The following is a 23096-nucleotide window of genomic DNA, read 5'->3' on the forward strand; positions in this document are numbered from 1 at the left end:
TCTCCCCCAAACAAGACAAGAATCTTGACTTGCTTTCATTTCCGTTTTTCCTGCCTTCTAATTCTCATCTTGAGATCATTTGGATCTCCCTTTCAGGTTGTTATAAAATAACGGAATAAGTTTGACTGGCATTTTGGGGGTCATTTAGCGCTACGTTGTTGGAAAACCCCTCAAGTTTCCAACCCGATGCTTTATTCTCTTACATCCATTCTACGACACAGCTCATGGGCTGAGGTTTTTGTCTGAGGGATCAAAATTTTAAATGTACGAAACGCGAGCTTCTCTATTTCATGGACACACTGTCTTCTTGCTTCTCTCTGAAGATACCGATCTCGCTCATTCCCCCATCTTCCGTCTGCATCATGATTACACCGTCTGGGCTGAGGTTTTCTTTTTGCAGCGGTTGGTGCCTCTCTGTCCTGGGGTTGACGTGCTGCAATTCAGTGAGTGTTTCCTGGTGGTCTGTTCATCATCTGTCTCTTCTACTGATTGAGTCTGCCTCTGGTGGCTGGGCAATGCTCTGAGGAGGGGTGTGAAATACACTGGAGTAGGAAACGCATGAGCTTTGGAGCCAGACAGACCCGATCACGGACCCTTCTCTCTGACTTACCAGCTGTGTAACGCCGGGCCAGTCTTTGAGACTGGTTCCTCTACCTGGGATAAGGACCACCCTCCCCACCCCACCGCCACCCCCGCCCCTTGTAGAGGTGCTATGTGGATTTAATTTGACAGCTCATGAACACAGGCCACGAAAGCCTCAGGACAGCAGGAAGTGGTATGTTATCTTGTCAGGTATTTAGGAGAAAGCTCTTCATTCTTTAGTCATTGATTAAATGTGATCGAGTTAATGGTGCCAACACCACCGTCTTTAAGAAGCTTCTCCAGGGGCGCCCGGGTGGCTCAGTTGGTGAAGCGTCTGACTTCAGCTCAGGTCATGATCTCGCCGTCTGTGGGTCTGAGCCCCATGTCAGGCTCTGTGCTGACAGCTTGGAGCTTGGAGCCTGCTTCTGCTTCTGTGTCTCCCTCTCTCTCTGCCCCTCCCCTGCTCACACTCTGTCTCTCCCAAAAATAAATAAACATTAAAAAAAAAAAGAAGCTTTTCCAGATCATTCTAGGGGAAAGCAATTCAGTCCTCCATTTCTAAGTTTAAGCTTCTGTGTGGTCACTGATGTATCAGGTACATCTTTCCTTTACAGGGATATAGACTCATCACAAGTCAGGTGAAGCTCCCATATCAACCGACTCATCCTGGCAGAAATTAGATCATGGGCAGTCCCGTCTGATGTGTCTGCAGGGACAGCGTGGGAGGGGGTTTATAATTTACTTCGATATATTTTAATGGATACTAGTTATTAATATCATATTGATGTCAACATCCTAACGATGCCCTATCGCAAAGTTATTGATGTGTCTCCTCAGAAAATCATCCCTTATTTCCACATTCTTTTGCCTCCTGGAAATCAGGTCAGTGCTTCAGAATTGCTGTCCCAAAGCAAGGACAGGGCTGGCCAGAGAGGTAAACCTTTTCAGATGGTTTTGGGGGGGGGGAACAAAGAATGGGATGCATATTCAGTGTCTCTAGATTAACACTAGAGTTCTTTGAAAGACCCAGGCTTTCACCTAGCATACGGTTCCAGCCCTTTATTCTCTGTAAACTGTCATGTCTGACTTTCTTCCATCTTGCATTTTTACAAGAGCCAAACCCCAAAGCCCCCTTCCAGCATCAGAAAGCTGCACACATAGGTTTTCAGCGTCAGCAAATAAAACTTGAATCCTGAGACAAACCTCCCATCCCTGTCCTTGAACTTCATGCATTGTGAGTAAAACTTAACTCTGGAGTGGGACCACCACCCAAGTTCAAATGGTCGCCCCTTCGTAAGCCATAATGCTTGTAACCTACGTGCTAACTTAGCCTCTCTGAGGCCCGTGCCCAGGGGCTCTGCTAAAAGGCTTGTCCGTGTAGACAGACTACACCAAAGTGAAAGCCGTTACATTTTCCAGGCCAATTCCCATCAAGCTGTATGAGAGGTTATGTCCTCACTTCCAATAGGAACTTTCTCTAAGGAGCAAACGCTTGCCTCACAAGGGCTGTCTGGCCCACAGAAGCCACTGTCCACAGGTCATTTATTGGCAACATCCATGACGTGTGGTTTGACAGCCTCTGGGGGCAAGTGGCTTGGCCTTTCCCATTCCTAGGTCAGGAGAGATGGAGTGACCCACAAGTACACAGAAATGAGGCACCCCAGAAGGAATGGTTAACTTACCAACTGTCACAGGAAATGACTTCCTATCACACTGCCCAGGTATCTGTCTGCAGTATGCTCTGGAGAAGGTGTAGAAAACAGCTACCTTTGCCAATTTTGTATAAGACTAGGCACAGAGAACAGAGAATCAGATACTGCCTCCATTGTACACATACAACTGGTGACCTCTCCCTGTCTGGAAAGTTCTCCCCTTCGCGTGTTCTCCTGGTGAACAACCACACATCCTCTCAGCCCTGACTCAAAGAGTCTGCATTTCCTTTGCCCTTCCCAAGGTGGGATTTGCACCTTTGTACCACGTGCCTGGGTCTGGGCATGCCTCCATGCATCTGTCACATGGTATTTCAGTGACATTTCCTAGGTCAGTCTCCTGCAAGTCTGAATTTCTGGTGTTCTTTCCCTCTCACTCTCTTTCATGGTTATTGCACCTTGGCTTCCTGATGGATACTATGCTCACCGCGGCTTACCCACATTTTTGCTGTGCTGTGAGAAGTCAGTGTGTCCCCACAGGGCACCGCACAACGCTGATGGGTGGGAGGCAGTGGAAATTAAGTCTTTCCTCGGACCACCACTGTGGTCTATTTCTAAATAGAACACAAGCAGAGTGGAGGGGCTTAGACCATTTGCTACAAGGAAAGATCATGAACCACAGCTGGGAGTATGAAGGGGCCACGCTTCCTTAGGCTCCCTAGAAAAATCTCTCCCACATGAGCAAAGCCACACTCCACTCACAGCACCTGGACCTTAAGAAACCCTCCGGGAAAACAGAGTCTTTGGTGAAACCTAGAGGCAGGTCTGTCCTGCCCAGGGATCATAGCTCTAGCCCCAGACGGGCCTGAACGAATTACTATTTTTTAAGCCTTTTTTTCATGTTTATTTATTTATTTTTGAAAGAGAGAGCAGGGAGAGGCAGAGAGAGAGAGGGAGAGAGAGAGAATCCCAAACAGTGTCTGCACTGTCAGTGCAGAGCCTGATGTTGGGGCTCGATCTCACAAACTGTGAGATCGTGACCTGAGTTGAAATCAAGAGTCGGATGCTTAACCTATTGAGTCACCCAGATGCCCCTGAATCATTATTATTTTTTTATGTTTCTCTATTTATTTTGAGAGATCGAGGAGGGGAGGGGCAGAGAGAAAGGGAAAGAGAATCTTAAGCAGGCTCCACGCCCAGCACGCAGCCCATAAGTGGGGCTCAAACTCACGACTGTGAGATCATGACCTGAGCCGAAATCAAGAGTCAGATGCTTAACCGACTGAGCCATCCAGACGCTCCTGAATGAATTCTGAGCCAACAGCTGGAAACCTGTGCCACAGACTCAGGGCCAGAGGTGGGGTGATGGCCCAGTGCCCATGGGGACGGCACGCCCACCCTTAGCATTCTACGTGGATGGTGACCACAGGCAAAACAGACACTGAGGGCAATGTTGGAAACAATCTGAGGGTCCCACGGGGTGTGGGGAGGGATGACGGAGGGCCCTCTCCCAAGAGGGCGCTTCGGTTGGCTTAACCGTAGCCGGCGGCTGGCCGCTCAGCCGTCCCAGGCTGGGAAATGGAGGTGGCCTGGGGAGGGGATGCCACCAGGCTGGAGAGTCACCTCCTGTGCGGTATAGGAAACGAGGGCCGGTTTCTCCCCAAACGGGTGAGTTCCACTTGCACCACGCCACCCAAATCTCCCAAATGAAAGCCCTACTCCACTCGCAGTCCCGGAGGGCCAACGTGGAGAACGCCATGAGCTTTAGGGGCCACACCTGTCCCAGGGAGCATTCTCGGGCTCTGCTGAGGAAGGGAGGGGCTGAAGCTGGGGACACGCTGAGCTTGCCTCAGGACAGGACGCCCTCGCTCTCAGCCCCGAGGGCTTCAGGGCAGAGGATGTCCTGCCCATCGGCCTCTGAAACAGGTACCCGGGGACCCTCGCCTCATCACTGCATCACCTTTACATTACCAGGGTCGTCGTAATCCAGCCATGACTGTTCACGGGAAAGAGGTGCTTCACTACCTGCTTAGCGAGGTCTGCCAGCGAGTTGGGTTTTCCATACCACGAAAAGGCCGTCAGCCTCTGACCACGGGTTGGCGTATCCAACGGGAGGCTTGGCCATCCTTGCGGATTCTGTTACAGACTTCGTGAAAATTCTAAATACGGCCTTGAACATCCAACGGGTTTGCTTCTGAGGACTCCAACAGTGGAATGAGGCCAGCTGACACCACGTGGGCTTTTGAGCGTCCACTCAGCTACACTAACAGCCATGCAGTTCTGCAGATCTTCAGGAAAACCACGTCTCACGCCTCCCAGGCAAGCCAGCTATTTATAAATGTGTTCCAAAGTCCGTTCCAGTGGCTCCTCCTTGGTCCGATGATCAGTCAAGAGAAAGAGGGGTGTAGTTGGTTCTGAGATCCCCTCAGAATCTGAGTGCCTTAAATTTCCTGTTTCGGTCAATAAGTAATTCTGTCTATGGGGCGCCTGGGTGGCTCAGTCGGTTAAGCGGCCGACTTCGGCTCAGGTCACGATCTCGCGGTCCGTGAGTTCGAGCCCCGCGTCAGGCTCTGTGCTGACAGCTCAGAGCCTGGAGCCCGCTTCAGATTCTGTGTCTCCCTCTCTCTCTGCCCCTCCCCTGTTCATGCTCTGTCTCTCTCTGTCTCAAAAATAAATAAACGTTAAAAAAAAAATTTTTTTTTTAAAAATAAATAATTCTGTCTATGAAGAAAAAAGTTCTCTCTGCCACCCTACAGACGTTTCTGCCGACAACTCTCAGGGCACGCTGAAGAGGAAAACGCTCCTGGGCCCTGGGGAATAGGTGGAGCGGTGGGTATGACTGATAACATTTAAGGGGGTAGACAAGAGCACGCGTGACCTTACGCCGGGTTCAAGCCACGGCACACCGCTGGGAAGGAACGTGGGCTCTTTTCTTCCGTGTCAGCAGAGCTCACAGACGTGGGCCCTTCACGGAACAGGAATGGAATATCGTGAGGGAAGGAAATGATCGAGCAGGCGACTCGGGACGGGGCGACCTGTTCTACGTTCGACATTTCACACGATCTGGGTTTTCAGGCCACAAGACCCAAGCGCACCGAGATGCCAGATGCCGCTGTCACCATCACATGACGCTTTCCACACCTGTGGGCAGCGTCTGCTTCAACTGTCAGCTCAGATGTGTGACATGTGGTGGGCCTTGCTACCCCAGTTTTCAAGCTCTCAGTGGAGAGACTGTCCCTTCGTCTGGCTCGAGCTATGTTCCTCGCGTGCCCGCGTGAAGAGCAATGATTCCGTGACTCTCTCAATGTGACGGCATGCCTTGACTCACTTGAGCATCCTGCCCCAGTCCTTCCCAGGAAGGGTCCCCCCTCACACCCAGCCACTTCAGACTGAATCAGCCTGAGGCAGTTTTGAACAGTATGGCTCTCTTCCTGAATTCACGCGGACAGAGTGAACAACTCTGTTTCAGACTGTAGATTTTTCTTTCAGCCCACAGATATTCATTGAGCATGTATTACATGCCAAGCATCGTACTAGGGTCTGGAGATATCACAGTGAGCAGAGAGAAACCCTCGTCCTTATACTGTAGGGGGCCAGGAGGAGGCAGATAAACTGGTCAAACATGAAAACACATGGAATGTCAGCTGGTGATGAAGGTGACAGTGAAGTATGAGCAGGAAAAGGGCATGAGGAGTGCCGGGACCAAGGCCGGCCAGGGAGGGTGTCACTGGGCAGGTGGTATTTGAGCACACAGCTGAAGGAGGTAAGCTGGAGGTCATGTGGCCCCCTGGGGGAAGGGTATCTGGGTAGAGGGAAGGTCAAGGGCAAGTTCTGGAGGTAGGAAAGTGTCTGCTGTGCTCTAGGACCAGCAAGGGACAGTGTGGCAGGAGTGGAGAGAGTGGTCAAGGAGGAGGAACTGAGGTCACAGAGCGACAGGAGACAGACTGTGGGCCAGCTGGGGTGCCGGAAGATTCGGGGGTGGGTAAGCCATTGGATTAAGATGACCTGACCCACATTTTGGGAGGCTCGCTCTGCTGCTGGGCCAGGAACAGACTGCAGGGGGGCCCAGAAGGAAGCAGGGACACAAGTGAGGGGCTACTGCGATAACTGAAGACAGATGATGGTGCCTGCGAGTGGGGTGCTGGCGGATCAGAAGTGAAGTATGGGAAGAGAGGCGTCAAGGATGATCCAAGGTCTTTGATCTGAATAACTGGAGAGACTGAGCAGCCATTTGCAAAGACGGGGAAGGCTGTGGGAGCAGCAGATTTGGAAGGGGACCACTGAGAAGACCACAGTTTTGGAGAAGATTGAGATTCCTGTCAGGCACCTAGATTGAGATGGCCTGAAGGCAGTTAACCATTCAAGTCTGGATTTCATGGGAGAAGTCTGGGCTGGATGTCATCAGCACACATTGAATACAAGGCCACGAGTCTGGGTGAGGTCTCTGAGATTGACCCCAAGCCCTACAGATGTTGGGTGGACGAGGAGAAAAGCCAGTGAGAAAGGAGGAACCAAGGAGACTGTTTCAAGGAGGTGGGAGGGATGATCACATACTAGCTGTCAAACTTCCCCTTGAGATAAAATCGACAGTTGACATAGAATCAAGTGGAACTACACATTCTGTATATAAATGTCAGTTTCAATCTACACCTCTGTCTTAGGAACTAAGCCTTCATCCCCCAGGCCTCGGTGACCCCTTGAGAATCTTCCTGAATGCTGTGGATCTTCCCCTCAGAAAAATGTAGCCTTAGCCACACCTAAGGTTGCCAGGAGTTTCCAGAACCAGAAAAGTCTATCCCAGAAGTCATGTTCATCATCAACCCTTCCCCATACCCAGAGAGGTCTTATGGCATTAACCAAACTGTCCCAATGCAGAAATTCAGGTGTCGAGGGTCCCCAGCTTCTCCAGGTATGTTTCTAAAGGTTGGAATGAGCTAAACTTTCTGGGTCCTCGGGGCGGAAGGCAAAATGTGAATGGGCTAGTTCGAATCTGAAGGCAACAGTGACAATAAGCGAGAACTCACCATCATCTCCTGGACATGAAACATTTCTGCACCTCCAGATGACAGTCGATTGGGGAAAGTGATACTGACAGATGACCCAGGAAGGGTGCTTGGCCCAGTATTATAGACCTGTGGGTGTGAGACACACACAGTGAGTTTTAATAGAAATACACATCTTCGTTTCATGGCATGCAGTAGATACTCCCACAGAGACTGTAGCGTTCGGGATCTAAAAGGTCATGACTTCAAGTGATCTGAGATATTGAATAATGGCAGGTTTGGGGCGCCTGGGTGGCGCAGTCGGTTAAGCGTCCGACTTCAGCCAGGTCACGATCTCGCGGTCCGTGAGTTCGAGCCCCGCGTCGGGCTCTGGGCTGACGGCTCGGAGCCTGGAGCCTGTTTCCGATTCTGTGTCTCCCTCTCTCTCTGCTCCTCCCCCGTTCATGCTCTGTCTCTCTCTGTCCCAAAAATAAATAAAAAATTAAAAAAAAAAATTAAAAAAAAAATAATGGCAGGTTTTAATGAAACAGAAATCCTCCTAATACACATTTTAAACCCCCCAAACTTCCAAATTACCTTGTTCCCTTTCAGCATGTCTTTGTCTTCTTCCTGCTAAAAATTTTATTTCCTTTTACATACCTAGGAATTACTCATCGGCTATTACACTTGGTGGGAATATAAACATAGTCTAGTCCCGTGGTTCTCAAACTTTAACATACATCAGAGTAATCAGATGGGCTTGTTAAAACATATACTGGGGGAGAGTCGTGCCCAGAGTTTCTGCAGTAGGTCTGCTGGGGGGGTGGTGTTGTGAGGGGGTTTACGGACTTCTAGTAAGTTCCCAGAAGATGTTGACGCTACTGGCCCAGGAACTGTAGTTTCAGAAGCACTGATCTGGTCCAAGTCCTGCTTTTACAGTTTGAGGTAACAGAGGAGACGAAGTGAATTTTCCCCAAACCAAATGATGTAACTTACAGAAAGGGCTGTTCTTACTACACCACCGGCTGATCAGGGTTTCTCCATAACTTACAGCTGATCTCTTGCTAATCCTGTTTGAGGACATCTGTGTACCTCTTTTCTGCCCCAGCATTTGGTCCTGCAAAACTTTATCCTCCCACCGCCCCCCCCCCCCCCCCGGTCCCCCGATAGTCCTCTCTGTTTTCTGTCTCCAGAATCGCATCATGTCCTAAGAAATGAGAGGAAAGACAGTGGCCGCAAAGAGACAGATAAGGGAAAGGGGATGGAGGAAAGGTCGAGAATGGAACTCAAGGCAAAAATGGAGTATGAAGGAGAATAAAAAAGATGGATAGAGGTGTAGAGACAGAAGGTAGATTAGTGGTTGCCTGGGGCCGGGATACGGGAAATGTGGCAGGCAGAAGAATGGCCTCCGGAGATGTCCCTGTCCCCAAATCCAAGGAACCAAATCGTGAACACGCTATATGGCAAGGGGGATCTAAGGTTGCTAATCAGTGTCCCTTAAAATGAAGAGATTACGTTGGACTATCCAGGTGGGTGTAATGTAACCACAAGGGTCCTTATACAGGGAAGAGGGAGACGGTCAGAATCAGGGAGGTGAACTTTGAGAAAGACGCAGCTGGCCATTGCCGGCTTTGAAGATGAAGGGGACCATGAGTCAACGCAGCAGCCCGTAGAAGGAGGAAAAAGTAAGACAGATTTTCCCCTAGTGGCTTCAGAAAGGAACAGAGCCCTGCTGGCACCTTGATTTTTGCCCGATGAGATCCATTTTGAACTTCTGACCCTCTAGAACTGTACGGTAATACATTTATGTTGTTCTCAGCCACCGAGTTTGTGGTCATTTCTTACAGCGGCCATAGAAACGCCAACACGGGGAGTGACTGCTCAAGGCTGTGGAGCTCCTTTTCGGGGGTGACAAAAATGGTCTAAAATTAGGTGACGATGATGGTTGCACGACTCTGTAAACAAGCCAAAAATCCATAAACTGCACACTTTAAACGGGTGAACTTCGCGGGAGAAAAAACGGTATCTCGATAAAGATGTTATTGCTTTAAAAAAAACCAAAACATGGGTAGAATCAAGAGACAGAAGCAGCTAAAGGCTGCTCTGGGGCCTGGGGACTAGAGACAGAACTCGGGGATTCAAGGCGTCTCTGAAGTTGGGGTCAGAAGGGCAGAGCCGGGAGGGGAAGGGAAATCTGGCCAGGTCTGCAGACACCGACAGGACGTCTCAGGATCGAGCTCCAGCCAGCTCGTCCCTAGAAAACCACATGCTCATTGTTTCTGCAGTAGTTGGTTCTGCTTCAAAGCGCAGGGACATGACGGAGGGGAGGAGCAGTCCTTGCCAGCTCTTGATTCAAAAAGAACAAAATCCACCAAAGACAACCACCCCAAGACGCAAGAAAAGCAAGGAGTATCTAACCACAACTGAAGGAACGAATTGGAAGTGAAACATGAGCGCGCAGAATTGAAAAGACAATTATTGACTTGTCTGAGAGAATCCCGACAAAAAGCATGAGGCAGGGGGGGTTGGGGGGGGGGGAGAAAGAAGAAAGTGGTTTTGCTCTGTGCTAGTTCACTCACTACCGCAGGACGGGTGAGAGGGCCCCGTGTTACCACGGTTATTTTTTAACAAACGCCTTAAGCTTGGATTCTCCGCCAATGTTCTCGTGCGGCAGGCGTGTTCTTTTCCACCATTATTTTTCAGGTGAGAAAAATGATGAACTCTCGATGGAAAAAAGACAGCCTATCAGGGCTCAACAGATGATTGTGTTCCTGTTAAGAAAAGTTTGATGGAAGGCAGAAGGCAGGCCCAAGGCTAGTATTTCTGCCTTTCACCTGTCTGCATCTGCAGTGAAGTCTTTAAACAATTAGTGGCTTGTTGAATAATAGCTTTGGAAAAGACAGAAAGACCACGCTCTACGGAAAGTCTTATGCCCTTCCTCAGCAGCGATGCTGCCAGAATAAGGAAATACGGAACAGATTTATCCACATTCCTGATCTTACCCTCCCCCACTAGCTCCGTTCCTTGGTCATTAGGACCATCAGCCTGGTCGGTGGCCATCCTACGTTTCAGTCATAATAGTGACGATTAGATCAGAAAGATGAGTCACCAGAGCACCCTCAAGGAAACTGTCAGCTTTGCTGGCACAAGAGGATCGCCTTCTAATCGACGACACACGCTATCCAACTTTCGGACTCAGTCAGCTCCCCTAATCCTGAACGGAATGCCGTGTACTTCCTCAGGCAACTGCTAATCAAGAGATTTATCTAAGGGGCATGGCCCGGCCACCCATTCCTGGCCCCCTTCTCCAGCCTGTATCCTATGTCGGGTCAGATGTGAAGAAAGCTTTTTGCCTGAATACCAGACTTTAAGCTCCCTGCAAAAATGCCTTCAGAGAAACACGACTTGACCACATGCCCTCAGATGCATTGATCTTTCTTTCCTTCTTTCATTTTAGAGGGTGATAAGAACATTTTTGGATCTTCAGTATAACTCCGACTCTTGTCTTCTCTCTTAACACCTATACCCTCTTCATTAATGGTGTGTGTCACGTGAACCCTTCTGAATCATTTTCTGGACTGTATCTTTTGTTGTAAGACACCTCCAAAACTTACCGCTAAGAGTGGGTAAGTAATTAAAGTGATTTAAGTGAACGAAATCACTCCATCTGGTCTTTATCTGTTTTCTATCCAATTACAAAAAGCAATGGAGAAAGATAAACTAATTCTGAGAAGCGATTCAGAAACCCAGAGGTCCTACTCACAGCAATCACTGTGAGGCTTCGAAAGCAGGTCTAACCCCATCTTCCCCTTTTCCCTGGAAACTAAGCACAGGGTGTGACAGTAGGGGCTTAGCTGGTCAGGAAGCACCTCCTCTCTGAGCTGGGAACATGCGTCCCTCATCACAGTTTTAGAGGTCTCTTGCCTGGGACAACACTTTAGAGAGAGGAAGACCGTTGTTTGGGAGATCCCACAAATGTTTCACCGCCTCGTTCTAGACCCACACCCCATGATTATTTCTCATCCCTTCAGTCCACCTAGGAGTGGCCGCGGGGAAAGAAAATAGTAATTATTGGTCATGGCAGTCGATGCCAGACCGGAAAACCATCTTCTCTATGGGGACGAACGGGTAGAGGCCGGGGACAGCTCTAGGAGCTGGAATGGAGGGATGTGGGGTGTAGATTCCAGTGCACCATGGCTCAGCCAGGTTCATCTCCCTTCACTTCATCCACAGCTCCTGGCAGGGGGCTTGGCCACACAGGGTTGTCCCGTCAGAGCCTGACCAGTGTTTGCCAACTGAGGAGAATGGACTGGATGAGGCCGAGGTCCCTCTAGCTTAACACACAAAGATGTTCATGTTGAACAGTGCTGGCCTGAGAATTTATACTTTGCAATGAGGGTCGGCAAACTGGCCTGTAGGCCAAATCTGGCCTGCCACCTGTTTTTGGCATGGGCTGCAAGCTAAGAATGGTTTTACACTTTCAAATAGTTGGGAAATATCTATATCTATATATCTATATCTATATAGATATATACACACACACACACACACACACACAGACACTGCGTGGCCCACAAAGCCTAAAATCCTTACCTGCTGGCCCCTGGCAGAAGATGTTTGCCCACCCTGATCTAGAGAAGGAATGGTGTTCCTTATGATGTCCAGGGTCCACACCGGGTGGGCCTGCTGAAAATGGTGCTTCTATGACCAGGGAGAGCCAGCCACGGCTCCATGAGGGAGCAGCACGCTGCCTCCCGTGGGGAGCTTACACATTCTCACACCACTTTGCTATTGGAAGACAGCACTTGTGAATGGCTGTCCCTGTCCCTTCAGGCCGAGTCAGCATGAAGAACCCCAGGAAAAAGGGGACAAAGCAAATGCATGAGGCTGCCCTCTCCATAAGCTGAATAATGATGGAGAACTCAAAGGGATCCTTTGGGGCCAGTTGGGTTGGGATGCTGGCCAGAGGCCTTCTTGGGGAAAGCTGGGGTTTATCACACAGTTCTCCTTCCAAGTGTTGAAAAGCAGAGGGGTCTATACAGCAGACAGGGAAGGGATTAATTCTGCGTCGTTACGGAAAACAGCCCCCCCCCCTCCCCCGGCCACACACACACTACACTCTAGCCAAGCAGGCTGGGACAAGTTTCTCCTGGAAAGAGCCTAGTTCTTTAGCTGTTTTTCAGTAGAAGATCCATTTCATGGGCCCTTCCGTGGGCCCTCAGTGACAGAGACAGTCTCCAGGGGTGGGTACCTGAAGGGTGATGTTGAGGGGCTGAAAGTGACACTCCGTGTCATCCAGCTGAATGAAGTTGGATGCATCCACAGACTCGCCGTACACAAAGGAGGTTGGAGACATGATTCTGAAAGAGGCAAGCATTTAATCCGTCACCCTAAACCTCGGTCAAGCAATCCACGGTCACAGTTGTCCTGAGAACCCAAACCTCTGTCTCTATTTAATCTAGAACCTTGCTCCCTCCAGTGTCTTCACCAAACCCTTCCCTTCGGGAATTGTTACTTCTTTTTCCTATAAATGGACACGGCCAGATTTATGTTTTCCTAAACAGAAGCTTCCAGGAATGTCTTGTTTTATATTAAATCAATAAACTACACATACAAATATGTACTGAGATTACATTTCTAAAAGGAAGACGACGACAATGGTAGCTTTGAGTTCAGCTGTTTTTTTTTTTTTTAAACTGGATCACAAAATTATACATGTTCTGTTTTATCATTTGAAAAACATTTTGGGGATTGAGGAATAACACGATAAGCTTTTAAGAAATAAATATAAACGAATTATGTATCTGGCGTCCTACACCCCACTCCGACAGATTCATTAAAACAACTTAAATGTCAGACCACCAAAACCACGAGAAATTAGGTATTAAAAGCTGAGTCTGTTCAATGATAGCATTTTTCTTCAGACTTCAAACAGTGGCTATTTAAGATGTGGTTAAGAATTCGAGCTCAGTTTGTAGCGATGCTTTCCACATTGCCCATGTGAACAAAATTGAGACGAAACCAAGCTCGGACTCACTTGAATTCCGAGACAAATCACGGATTCTAGATGACATTCTAGAAGCCACTCACTTGCCCAGACACGGTAATGTAAGATTTCTGGTACCAAACCTGAACGGACAGCAATTCATCTACTTCCAACTTACATGTATTATTTTAGAAATGTAGTGAGTTTCTGGAGTGACCAAATGGCAAGAACTGATTCCTTTAAACTAGGCTTGTTTTACGTTCCTGGAAAGGTCAGAGGTTGACTCGCGGGTGTGTAACTGATGGCTTCAGTGGGGGCTGTTAACGCCTCCACAATGAGGCCTCCTAGGGCCTGACAGCAGGATCCAGTGTTTTCTCTTTCCTCCCCAAGGGCAGGGCTTGGTTCAGGCCCTATTCTCACCGTGCCTCTGATGAGGCAAGTAAATAAACCGCACGTGGTTAAAAACAGAACAGAGGCAGATCTATGCTAACTTGCAAATATATTCCTCTGATGCTTCCTGTCTCAAAGACTTGACTAAAACGCCCAGAGCGCAAGCACGCCCAGAGGCTCGTTGCAGGCACCCAGCCGGCATGTGAACTCTTGCAGAATGGCCCTTCTGCAATGCGTTAACGCTCCCGCTTCTAGCCAAGGCCGGGACCCAGAAGCACTTGAGAAGTGAAAAATGAGAAACTCTGAACCTCTAGAAAGTTCAGCTTGCATCGGGGCAGGGGTTCAGTGGGTCCTCATTTGATCTACACTTAATTGTGCAAATCCTTTTTCCACTATCAAAGAGGTATGTGCTCTGTTTTCTGAAGCCAGAAACAGGAACTGAGCTCTCATTTTTCCAGGCCTGGGCTTTGGCTGAAAACCACCCGGGTTGCTTTGGGTCCCTGCAGCCTGCGGCCTGCAGCCCTGCCTTCCAACGCCAGCAACGCTGAGTGGCCGTGGACTTCGCCCTGGGCAGACGCCGTGCCCGTTGGATTTGTTCCCTGCCCATTCCGGACCACCATAGACGTAGGGAAGAGCCACCGCAGGCTCTGCAGAAGGGGTTAACAGAAGCGTGCAAAGCCAGCGCTGACTGTGAAGCTAATCGGAAAGGTGGACCTTTCTGCAAGGCAGCCAGGGTCGCTGGGACACATCTGGCTGTAACCTCTGGCCCAGCAGCGTTCGGCTGAGATTTGAATCCCAGACATCATGACACTCTGGAGGGGTGGGTGCCGGGAAAACACGCACATTAAGGTGTACAGAACGCCCAAAGAAATTATGGGGCTTCACCTTGCCGTCCAACTTCTTGTGTTACCCAGCAGGTGGGTGGGTAGCTGGGAAAGAGGAGAAAACAAGGAGGGAGGAGGGCACGGGCCAGTAGCTCTAGCTTTTGCCCTGCATTTCAAAGCTGGGAAGAAGTGGGACCGGCAGGGCCCCGGACTCCCGGCTACTCATGCAAATACAAGCAAGGCCCGGTGTGCCACCGCGGGGCTCCCCCTGTGTTTTGGCCGGCCTGGCTACTCACCCAGTGATGGACGTGTCCACCTCGTGCATCAGCGGCACCGTCAGCGTGAGGGTGTTGTCATGCAGGGACTCGGAGCGCTCCACGTTGCCACTGCGCGGGAGGGAGAGGGGGGTGAGTGCCGGTCAGTGCCAGCTACCCGGCAGCAGGCTTGTTTGTTCCGAGTTAGACCTCAGTCCGTCACCCTCCGAGGGCTGACTGCACCTTACGTGTCCTCAGTTCTGTTTCCGGTCCGTGTACAGAGTCACGGTGGGCACTGTGTTGTCCCAGTTGCGATCCCCTTCCCAAGATGTGAGTACAGGTAGTGTGTCGGGGAGGTGACCCCCGGAGACACCAGTTGGGAGTGGAGGAGGGAGACAGGGAAGGGAAGGAAGACGAAGAAGGCACACGGTGCAGGCGGTCGGCGCCGTACTGGGGTTGGTCTCGCTAGGGGCATCTGGGAGGCAGCGTGGAACACACAGCTCGTCTTCCCAACTCAGTCTTCCCAGGGAGGTGGGTCTTGGTCCACGGACTCCTGAGACCCGCCACTCGGGGGACAGGGAGCATGCATTTCCTGGCACCTGCCCCACGCACCCAAGTGGGTGGGCTCTGGCCAGAGAAAGCCTCGGCAGAGGGGCAGGTGCTGGGAGCTGAAAGCTGGCCGGTGGGTGCAGGGGCAAGGGGAGTGCTGAACGCTTATGGGCGGACACCGCCAGCGCATGCGACTTCTGTAAGCGCTTGTTCCGCGAGCGGCGGGCCGGCAAGGTGCGGGCACTGCCGCTGGGAAAGGGTCTGCTGGACTTGAGCAGCTGCTGCCCAGCTGGGGGCCTCACCCACCAGCCATGGAGCCGAGCAGCCGAGCCCGGGAGAGAGGCCCTGGCCAATCCTGTCACGAGGAAGATCACGGGGGCTCCCTCTGGAGACTTCTGGCTGCGGCATGTCCACACACAGGTGTCCCCTTTGGAGTGAGAAAGGGGAGTGTTGTGAGGTCTTTCTGGAAAGGGGAGGGCAAGGAGGCTGATGCTGTTGGGTGGCCGCTTTGTGCCAGGCGTATTGCACAGCATGATCTCCCTGGGTCCTAAGAGGAACCCGGAAGGGATTACCCACCTCTGACAGGTAAGGAGCAGCTCAGACAGATTAGGGAGCTTGCTCAAAGGGACCCAGAGCAAACCAGGTCAGGGGCTTTTCCATTGTGATTCCTCCTCCAAATCTGATAGGAGATTTGGGAGGTTGTGGAGAAGGAGGAAGAAGAGGAGGAGAGGGAGAGAGAAGACGGAACTTGCTTTTACTATTTTGTTACATTTCCCAGATGATGGGTTCTACCACATGGCCTGAGTGTGGGACCCCGGCTGGAAGCCAAGCTCATCTTCCAGGGGTGGAATGCAGTAGCCCGGAGCCCTGCTGAGGTTTGGGCACGGCTCACTGGATCGCTCCCCACCACCCCCATTCCCTGAGGCAGGCAGAGTTCCTGCCTGCTCCCTGCCCTCCTTCTGCCCCCACTGCCTTCCTCTCCCACCAGAAAGTGCTAAAGGCAACAATACTTAAATAGCAGCCCACATCCCCTCTCCTTCTTTCTCCTATTGTTCTGAAACAATGGTGCTCTGTGACTCTGACCCCTGGCTCTTCATCCGTCTTCCGCATCTGGGGTGACATCCATCACTCAGAGGGCAGCCAGTCTGATGAAGCCGGATTGTCAGGTGTCCACCTGGCCTCTCCTTCCCCCGGGGGGGGGGGCGGCAATAAAAGCCTTAGAATCACTGCTAGAGGCCCACCAGGCTGCAGAATGGATGGGACAGTCACGCCCTGGCCTGCCCCCTCCCCACACCCGGCATCCTGCCAGGTCTGAGTAATGGGTTCCTGAAGGAAGCGCCACCCCTTGCCCTACCAATTGTGCAGCCAGCTGTGGCTGCTGGCCGCTCGGGCCCAACGGTCTCATCTGTCATCGAGTGACTGCTCCAGACCGACTGAAGTTGAAAAGTTGAGATACAGAGGCCAGACATCAAAAGGCTTCCGGTCACTCTGCAAGCTCGTGACTTGGGATGCTTTCCCAGGGTCTGCAGAGCCAGGCTGCTGAGAGAGCTCTGGAGGACTGTTTAGCCTCAACTTTATGTCCTCCTAAATCCACAAGTAGGCAGGAGATCTTCAAAGGGTGGTGACGGGGAGGACTGGACGATTGATATTTTAACTGTGGCTTTCAAGATAAGGGGCTTTAGGGATCTTTCAGTCATAACAGGGAGTCAAGAGCTGAGGCCGCCCTCTGGGGCAGTGAGACCAGTTTTCCCACCATCTGGCAAGAAATGAGTGCTGGCTAATATTCCGCTGCATGTTTAACATATAATACAGCTTCCTTAACATTTGTGATTCAAAGGCTAGAAGATTCTATTTCAATTACTTAAGCTGCCACTACTACGTGTCCCCTGATGCGATGTAGCAGTATTAATGCACAAAAGGGGTTGTTCTTGATTTTAGTAAGTTATTAGCATGATTTCTTATGTGCCCAGCACTGCATTGAGACGTACTACCCGCTTAATAGGTGTTTGCTGAGTGGAAATGTGCCCAGTCTAGAGGCAGGGACCCCGGGTAGTGGTTCTCAGCCTTGGCTGCTTCTTAGAATCACCTGATGAGACTATTTCAAGCTGCCGAAGCTCAGATCTCATGCAGACCAATAGACCCGAATTTCTGCAGGGTGGACCAGACATTGGTAGCTTTGAAAGCCCCCTGGGGTGATTCCAATGGGCATAGCTGGAGTCTACGGACATGTGATTCTAACAGATAGAGTTTTCACCGGGGTGCCCTAGGCTCTCCTTCTCTGACCACTGATTAGCTCTGGGTGGGGTTGGAAGGCAGGTGGAGTTTCCTCTTTTTAACCAGGGAAGTCGCTTCCGATGTCATTTATTTCCTGCCCAGGAATATCGACTGTCCCAGGTGGAGAGGGACGGAGAGTGCACCCTGATGGGTCTGCCCGACCACAGGGTTTTCTGTGGATCCAAGACTCAGCAGGAGAATGAGAATTTCCAGGTTTGATCAGCCATTTGCCTCCTTTTATTAAATTCAACGATCTCGTGCTCTGTGGGCAAACCGTGGCACGCGTCACTTCCCGCTTCAAAAACTTTCTGCCTTTGGGATGGAGGGCGGACTTCCTGAGCTACGTGGGCCTTCCGTGGCCCAGCCAGATCTCCTCCGTCAGTCGTCTTCCCCAGCCTTCCCCAGAGATGGCTCACGAACCCTGCAATGCCCACCACCTGCAATGGGTCTTAGGCTCTCCTGTGTGAGCTCTCGACGCCGTGCCTCTGCGTCCTCAGCCTGAAAACACACTCTTCTGGTAAATGCCATCCCCCGGGGAAGCCATTCTGGGTTCTAGCGATGGGAACAGAGTCCATCTTCTCTATGCTTTGTATGCAGTTCTGTTAGGTCGCAGTCACGTTTTAGGTGGCCGGGAACCGTGTGATCTTCAAACAGTACGCATGGGAAATAACCAAGTCTCACACAAGCCCGAAGCTCGCAAGCCCCGCCAATGGTCATCGGCGTCGAAACGCTAGTAGCCCGTGGCGCGGTCCCCCCTTGCCAGGCTAGAAGGTTCTGCAGCATTTCCGGCCTTGCTGGGCTGGCTGCGAACAATCACGGCTGTCGGTATTGACGTCTACTTTTTACACGCGCTTAGTGTTTGTTCACCACGTCCGACTAGCGCTGAACCGAAGGCCAGAGAGTCATTGCCTCTGGAGCGGAAGTCGGACACGAAAACGCGAGGGAAAGAGAGCCAAATAAACACTGTGACATGCAGCGCTCTTAGTTTTAGGAGAGAGAACATTCTCCGAAATGTTAGTGATAATGCTTTAAAAAAAAAAAAAGAAAGGAAAGAAAGAAGATACAGAAACGGCACGGAAGCCAAAAGAGGCGACCGTGGTTGTGGACGGAGGGGCTCTGAAAATGTATGCTTCTGGCATCCAGTCATTCCCAAGGGAAAGTGAATCTGAATGCTCGAGCTTTAAATAACACGGGGACTGAGGAAGGCCTCAAAGGAAAACGAAAGCGAAGGGCAGTGGGAGATACAATCAGGGCTTCTTTGTGTCTGCATCTCACCGGAGGTGCCTGCTGGTCTGTGCTTGTTGGGGACCGACCTGAGCTTCCCAAACCAGCGGCTAGAGATGGAGATGGGATACCTGAGGGCAAAGCCATTAGTGAGGGGCCCGGCATGGACTGCAGAGAATGGACAGACTCAGGGCTTGGGAAGGATCTCAGTCCGAGACTCTGGGGAATTGGTGCGTCTGTGAAAATTCAACAATCACTGGGGGGTGGGTGGTGGGTGATAGTATGTTCGCTCTGATGCATGGTTTGGCTGGGGTATAAAAGATGCCAAGATTCAGAGGAAAGCACCAGACCAGGATTTCCTACGGTCGGGGGCAAAAAATCCAAGCTGAAACGTCAAGGATGTACTAGCAGAGAAAGGAGGATTTCTGGAGAAACAGCTTTTAGAGAGAAGTGCTCGTGGGGGCAGGGTGTCTGCCCTTTCAGGCTTCAGGGCACCTTGATCAGCACAGGGTGCTGTGGGGTGGGGGGTGGGGTGCATCCCCAGAGAATGTAGGGGGAGGCTTCTGGCTTTCCCTCTCCTGGCCCAGTGAAGAGAGAGGGGCATGAAGAATCCAGAGACCAGCAGGGCTGAGGCTACTGAGTAAGGACTCTGTGTGAAGGCCAGTGTGGGGTCCCCTTTGGTCCCGTCCCTGAGGGTAGCCTCAGCTGAACGGGTCTCTAGCTGTGGACAGGCTGAGGTTGGAGGATATGAGGAGGGAGAGCAGCTGAGAACCCGCAGCAGGGGGCTGGCTGTGCAAAGGCAAGAGTTAGCTTGCAAACACCCCTGCGGCCGGGGGAGTGTAGACACCAGCACCTGTTAAGGGACGGGCACTTTTCCTGCTTCACACACACCTCCCACAAGCCCTGCTGCGAGCCTTGGGGGCTCAGGAACTCTCCCAGGGAACGAGGGGGCAGGAGCAGCATCCCTGGAGGAAAGCAAGACCATTCCCGAGAGAGACAGAGACAGAGACAGAGAGAGAGAGAGAGAGAGAGAGAGAGAGAGACAGAGAGAGAGAGAGAGAGAGAGGCAGGTAGGTTTCCCTTCTGCCGCTTGCCCACCCTAAGGGGCGAGAGCCTTCACTTTAAATCAAATTTTGATTATTTCAAGGGACACCTTAATCACAGGTTTGTGAATCTGCTGTGAGGCTTGAAGTGATTGAGACCTCAGAATGCACAGGACTGTCCTGGACCCCCTCCTAGGACAGCCAAAGAACCAACCCCCCCGAGTGGGCTTAAAGAGAGTACAGGACAAAAAGAAGATGCTTTAGGACTGCCGGCGAATGCGTCCCGCTTGCTGGATGAATCCCGCTGTCTCCTGGTCTCTCGCTGACGTTACGCAGTCATTTGCTCATTATCTGTCCCCCTGCTACCAGCCCACTGGTTCCCCAAGAGGAGGGGCTGTGCCAGTGTCTTACGCAGCACACTGGCTTGTGGGAAGTGCTCGGACATTTGCAGACTGAAGGGGCGAAGCGTGCCTGCCCTCGCTCGTTCCTCTCTCCTCCCCTGTAGGAAGCTGCGTGTCTGCCTCCAACTCTAGACTGGAGCCTTCTTGAGACAGTTTGGGATGCAAGACTCCCCCTCACTCATCCAGGATCCCTCTCAGCCCCAGCTCGGTCCTTTGCCCATGACAGCCACTTGGCGATCGTGCACGGGGGGTGGGCAGATGGTCCCAAGCATGACTCTTGCTGTATCTGGGGGCCGGAGACGTGGCTGAGCCGGTGCCTGTTATCCCGTGCGGCACGTCGCCCCTGAGCTGGCCCCAACGGGGCTCATTTGAAGAGTCCAGGACATGTCATTCTCTAGAATTGTCATTCTCAGCTCCTGAGGGCATTCTCCTCATAGGAAGGCTTGGGTTAGTTTCATGAAGCTGAGCTCGCTGCCTCCCTCTGCACCCCAGATCCTGCGCATTTTCAGGTCGGAACCCTGTGCCAATAACCTTGTGACTCCACAGAGCATCTCTCCCTGGTTGACTTTCGGTCCTTGACCGCTCACTCGGTGTCTGGCCTTCCGACTTCCTGGCCTCTATTAATCATGCAGGTTCTTCGTTTTGTTTTCTCACCTTTTTCAGTGGTCCTTGCCTGACCTTGGCCTTCAGGGAGTTTGGTTCAGATCTCCAGACCACCTCCAGGATGGACTTAGGACTCGTGGCATGAAAGTTTGTTTGGAGGTTAAGGCAACTATAGATAAGACATGATAACTGAACGCAATGCGTGATCCTTGACCGGACTGTGGACCAGTGAAAAGTGACTGAAGAGTCATTGGGACGACTGGGGGCAACTGGAACACAGACTGTAGATAACAGCATTGTATCAGCAGTCAAATTTCCTGAATTTGCTAACTCTATGTGGTTATTTAAGTGAATGGCTTCCTTCTTAGGACGTGCACCCTTAGGTACTTACGGGAGGGAGGCATGACTTCTGCAACTTACTTCCAGATGATTAAGAAAAAAAAAAAACACACACACACAGAGAATGAGAAAGCAAATGGAGCAAAGTGTGGCCGCCGGGTGATGCCGGGCAAAGGCTATGTGGGAGTTCCTTGAATTACACTTGGCAACATTTCCGGTGAGTTTAAAAAATCATTTCCAGAAAAAGAAAATTCAAATCACAAAGGTATAGGCCTGGGTGTCCACCCTACAGCTCAATCGAAGCTTTTTTTTTTTTTTTTTTCCCTATTCACCCACCTAAATACCTCTCCGTCCATCCCAGCTGTCAGCCGACCGCTACCCCGATGGCGCTTCAAGGTGCATGTGGGTCCTGGCTTGTGGAGGCAGCTGACAACCCCCAAGGCCCTTGGGGCTCGAGGATACATTGCAGAGAGAGGGGCGGGAGCACCGTGCGGAGGGCAGGAGCCGCCCTGCATCGTCCCCCCCGCCCTCACTATCGGCCCACAGGTTTTCCAGGACAAGCTCTCTCTTGCGGAGTAGGTCTCGGGGCCTCTGACCACGGGCTCTGCCAGGCCCTCCGACTGCAGGGCCCTCTCCCCACGTCAGGGAATGCGACGGTGTGCTGGTGAGAAACAGCTGACTCCGTCCGACAACCCACGGGGGAAGTTTGTGAACGAATGAGCTTGGCTCAGAATCCTCACCTCTCCCGGTCTGTCTCTCCTTGGCTGTAAAAACCATCAGCTCCGACTGGATGATCCCCAGACACTCCGAGCTCTGTCTGGCCCGGTAGCCGCATAAGCGGACCTAGACAAGCACCACCCCTGAGAGATGTGGTTGCACCCCGCGGCCTGGGGCTTCATTGCTGAACCGTTTCTTCCTCCTCAGCGTCCTGAGCCTCACCAAAGCATGACCTGGCCATGTCCTCTCCCATGTGCATAACTCTGTTATCTTTGAAAAAAAAAAAAAAAAAGAAATCCCCCTTACCTCTGAGCGGTAACGATGAAGCTAAGAACTTCCTCTTCCCCAGACACGTGGCTGGTGTCAAAGATCACGCTGAATTCATACTAGGGGGAAAAGAAAGTGACGCCTGGCGTTAGCAGGCATTCCGAACTTAACCGCTACAGTCTTCTGCAGTTTATGACCTCTGGAAGCCCACTTGCATGGCAAGCTTTATTTTTCACGTGTAACTTTCTGGTTGCCAGGCCAGAGATACAGCTTTCGCAGGAAAGCCAAGCCCGGAGGGCGCTCTGGTGAGAGGCACGCTGTCCTTTTCAGCAACTGGGGTTCCCTAGGAAGTGATAGGCTTGTCCTTGAAACCAGGCACCTTTCTAATTATCACTCACACACCATCTTCCTAAAGTCTGCAATATCTGCATATCGTATCACCTGTGTCATTTACTTTGTACTTTCCCCGCCTTACTCTTTTTGTTTAAAGACTTTTTTTTAAGTTTATTTATTTTGAGAGAGAGAGCGTAGCGGGGGACAGAGAGAGACAGAGAGAGAGACCCAAGCAGGCTTCGTGTTGTTAGCAAGGAGTCCGATGCAGGGGTTGATCTCATGACCTGAGCTGAAATCAAGAGTCGGATGCTTAACCGACTGAGCCACCTAGGGGTCCCTAAAGACAGGAAACTTTCTATTCCCGATCACAGATGGGAACCAGGGTCCCTTACCATTAAGAGAGGACTGTCATAAACATAAATGCAAACAAAGCATTCTGTTGCCTGCTGAAGGCCCTGAGCCGGAAGGTCCACTCTATTTTGGTGAGAGGGAGATTAGCAAGTGACAGGAAGGTGTTAAACACATGCCAGCACTATCAGAGACCTTCTCCTGCATACGATTAGGGAGAAAGGGTGTTGACCAGGTAATGACTGTCTCACTGAGAGTCAATGTCGTTGAGTGCAGTGTCCCTGTTCTGCCTAAAATAATCTCGGGACCTACAATCGTCTCAGGTACTCCC

At 51.2% G+C, this 23096-nt stretch overlaps 1 protein-coding gene across 14 annotated transcripts in view; it reads right to left on the reverse strand.

Annotated features, from left to right (window-relative positions):
- ITGA9 (integrin subunit alpha 9) overlaps positions 1 to 23096 on the reverse strand; it is a 400223-nt gene that overhangs the window by 72369 nt on the left and 304758 nt on the right. For all 14 annotated transcript variants that reach the window (XM_042956919.1, XM_042956927.1, XM_042956925.1 and 11 more), the window contains 4 exons: positions 22124 to 22203; positions 14710 to 14799; positions 12465 to 12573; positions 7256 to 7363 (listed from right to left, as the gene is read on the reverse strand). In XM_042956919.1, coding sequence (XP_042812853.1) covers positions 7256 to 7363; positions 12465 to 12573; positions 14710 to 14799; positions 22124 to 22203 — 387 coding nt within the window. The remainder of the gene's footprint in view (positions 1 to 7255; positions 7364 to 12464; positions 12574 to 14709; positions 14800 to 22123; positions 22204 to 23096) is intronic.

This window comes from Panthera tigris, chromosome C2 (genome assembly GCF_018350195.1).
Source record: "Panthera tigris isolate Pti1 chromosome C2, P.tigris_Pti1_mat1.1, whole genome shotgun sequence".
Classification (NCBI taxonomy): domain Eukaryota; kingdom Metazoa; phylum Chordata; class Mammalia; order Carnivora; family Felidae; genus Panthera; species Panthera tigris.